This window comes from Austrofundulus limnaeus, unplaced genomic scaffold, assembly GCF_001266775.1.
Source record: "Austrofundulus limnaeus strain Quisiro unplaced genomic scaffold, Austrofundulus_limnaeus-1.0 Scaffold1805, whole genome shotgun sequence".
Taxonomy (NCBI): Eukaryota; Metazoa; Chordata; class Actinopteri; order Cyprinodontiformes; family Rivulidae; genus Austrofundulus; species Austrofundulus limnaeus.
In genome coordinates this window covers 9976-13637 of record NW_013954207.1, presented here as the reverse complement: position 1 = coordinate 13637, position 3662 = coordinate 9976, and the positions used below count along the sequence as shown (strand labels likewise).

Genomic DNA, 3662 nt, shown 5'->3' with positions numbered 1-3662 from the left:
ACATTTATCCATTTTAAATATACTAACCTCACTCCTTTGTAACAACTAAGGCAAAAAATGTAATTAATTTAGAAAATCTTTGGGAAACACTGGACTAGATGACTCTTAACTCAACACCCACGGCAGGAATATCTGCTCAGATTATCTTTAGAGCCATCATGATAATCTGGACTTCCTTAAGATTGTCAGAAGGGCAAAAATCGGCCTGATTTTCTTGTAGTGTGACGCCGGCCTYAGCTGAAGCTGCATGTGACTTCCAAGACTGAAACGTGCTTGTGGTGACTCAGGATGTTGAACTCTGCTGTGTTTTGCTCCACAGCTGGTGAAGCTCTGCGGTGGGATGATTGAAGCTGGGAAGGCGTACGCCTCGGCCAACAAGCTGTTTGTCAGCGGCATCAGGGATCTGTCTCAGCAGTGCAGGAAGGATGAGATGGTCTGGGTGAGTGCACCTCATGCCTTCACCTTGTGTTGTGGCTCTTTGTGACTGMGTGAACCGGGGTTCTGCTGTTGGTTCTGTCTGAACAAACCAGCATCGCAGCTGCGTTAGTCAGAGAGGAGACTGGAAAGTCCTGACGTGACCCACAAAACMGAGTCTGCTGACATGAAGTTCTATTAAAAGATCTCACATGCTTTATGACGAATGGGCATATTTGTAGTTTGAGTTGTAAAACAGCAAAGAATCAGCTCTGCTGTAGTGGTTTTAAGAGGAGCTCAGTCTTGGTTTTAGTTTGTTGAGAGCTGTTTTATTTGAGAGGACTGTGAGTCTAAAGTCTGTTTTTTTTGTGTTTTTTTATAGGAGTGCTTGGAAAAATGTGGCAACAGCCTGCAGGAAATCATCAACYACCACATGGTAAGTGGTCCATGTGGTCCACGTACAGCAGAGTGGGGCGGAGTTAGACTGATCCACATCATCAAACTGTTTAGCCAGATCTAAAAAACTAATGATTCAGTCTGTTCAAATAACAGATTTAACATTTTTAACACAAAATATTTTCAAATCCTTGTCTTAGAAGATTGCCATTTCCTCCTTATTCCTTCAATAAATCAATAAACTGTAAGTAACAACAAATACTGTAAACTATAAAACAATAATAGTTAGGTGATAAAACTTGTCACTTTGTTCTCAGCCTAGCATMATTTGCCCTTCTTGTCACAAGGCCCGAGTCGAACTTTTCACCCCCCTCGACRTAGAAAGATCTTGTGAGATTGTTCAGCGTTTCTTGATTATGCTGCAGACAGCAGTGGTGGCRTTTTGCTACAACTACTCGAATGTTATACCCCGAAACTGACACGTAAAGATAGTCAACGGGCCAAAACCAGACAGATGGAGAAAACACAGAGGTTGTGCACAGAGGAATCCATCTGTGGAACTCTATCCATGAAAGATTTGTGGCCAAACTAAGGGCGGATGTCAGAGTTTAGATTCCAGCAGGGGGAAGCCTGTGTTGTGACGTGTTCTGCAGTGGGAGTGGTTTCCCAGAAGCTCTTCGCCGTGTTTCTAGTTGGAACATGGAAGGTGTGCGTGAAAACGAACCTCCCCCCACCATGTTACCACGCGTTGACTAGTCGGCTGCTGATGAACCATGCTTAAGGGAGAAGAAATATACACAGTGAGTGTCTCACAGTGAGTGTATATACAGGAGAATGCTGTAAGACCTCATTTTGTAATAACAGCGCATTATGTAATCAAATCAGGCTTAAAATGTAATAAACTCGCGCTAAAACCACATTATGTAATAATTGACGCAAAATGTAAGAAAAGTCTTCAACGCGTTTTGTAATACTCGCAGCTGCATTATGTAATATTGTTATTACAATTTGCGGCAATTATTACACAGTGGGGTGGTGTAATAATCTGCTGCATTATGTAATAAACAATCAAAAACCTGTATTCATCCTAATCAATATACTTGTTGTAATGGAACTAATACTTTTTATGTTTAAGTAAACATAAAATGAATAACTGTCATGTTGCAAATACTACATAATTAAATCTTTATAGCTTTGGTCAATAAACACCGAATTTCCCATTTTTTATTTGCATTTTCAGATTTATTGTCCGGATCCCTGTTACAGAAATTATTGTAGACAACTCCCAAAATATATCTAAAAGTTAGTTGTACATACATGTCAACCCCTTCAAACGTTTACGTGTATAACGAGCCTTAAAACTCTTAATTTTTATAAAAACAATCTGTATTAATCACACACGGGGGGGTTGGGGGGTGCAGGTGGACTCTCGGCTTCTGTATCAGAAGGAAATGAGGGTTGAAGACTTTGTTTCCAGCTATAAAGTGGGTTGGAYGTGGATATTTGATGTTAATAATTGTTTTTAATGTCATACAGGCTCTGACATGTTGAATAAATTAGAAACTAAGTTTTTTAAAGATTCCACAAAACATGAAAAATATCCATCAGTTTGCTCTGTGCATCCATATACACAAGAATTTGACTGAAAATGCAAATAAAATATGAAAACTTCTGTGTTTATTGACCAAAGTTATAAAGATTTAATTATTTAGTATTTGCAACATGACAGTTATTACAAGTATATTGATTAGGATGAACAGAAATACTGGTTTTTGATTGTTTATTACATAATGCACCAGATTATTACACCAACACATTTTGTAATAATTGCCGCAAAATGTAATAATGTTATTATATGATGCATTAAAGACTTTTATTACATTTTGTGTCACTTATTACATAATGCAGTTTTAGCGTGAGTTTGTTACATTTTGAAACCTGATTTTATTACATTATTACATAATATGCTGTTATTACAAAATGAGGTCTTACAAATGCTTTAAACACTCGCCATGATGCACTGTACACACAGCCAGAGTAAGTGTTTTCAGATTAATTATGAATTATTCTCAGTGACGGCTGGTGGATTTTTCTAGGCAGGGGTGGGGGTTACAACTCCAAAGACATAGTAAAACGAACTTGTACTAAGTTGTTTCACACCAGTATATTTATCAAACAAATGAAAACAACGCAACGTTCGCTTGTTTTTTAGTAAAAAAATCAAAGCCATTTTCTTTTATTTTAACTTTATTTCACCCGTCGAGGACACGCTCCTCCCGCTGCTGCTGCTTGTTCTGGTCTGAACACTAGTGTGTTCTTCGGTGTGAAAATAGTGCGTCCAACGAGAGGCGTTTTGCGCTTTTTGGCCACTCAAAACGCGTTCGGTGTGAACGTAGCGTTAGACTTCAGTGGTAAGGATTTCTGCACCCTGGCGTGATCCAGAAGTGACTCAACATGACAYTGTTCATGACTAAAATGAAAGTTTATTCATTAATAACTACCGTATTTATTCGAGTAAAATACATAAAATTTGATCCATAAAACCATGCATAAAGTTGGGGTGTAGTACTGTACTCCGATAAATATTTTTACTGATGTATTTTAACTGAAATATCGGCCTCATTCACAAAATCCCTGAGTCCGGAAATGAAACCCTGTTGTAAAAAGCGGTTGAAGCGATCTTACCTCTAAAACTCATTCGTGCCTCCGAGCGAGATAGTAACAGATCCAAGCAGCGACATGATGTGAAAAAAAGAAAAAAAAAGGCAGTCCTGCATAACGAACTAATGATATTAACGTGCGACCGGACCGCTCCTGGAACAACAACAAACACATGGTCGTCTGTAATGGCT

At 38.6% G+C, this 3662-nt stretch overlaps 1 protein-coding gene across 1 annotated transcript in view; it reads left to right on the top strand.

The window, feature by feature from the left end:
* Window positions 1-3662, top strand: part of acap2b (ArfGAP with coiled-coil, ankyrin repeat and PH domains 2b) — a gene marked incomplete at its 5' end in the record, with an annotated part of 16331 nt that overhangs the window by 2858 nt on the left and 9811 nt on the right. The window contains 2 exon segments of the mRNA XM_014033680.1: window positions 320-439; window positions 797-850. Coding sequence (XP_013889134.1) covers window positions 320-439; window positions 797-850 — 174 coding nt within the window.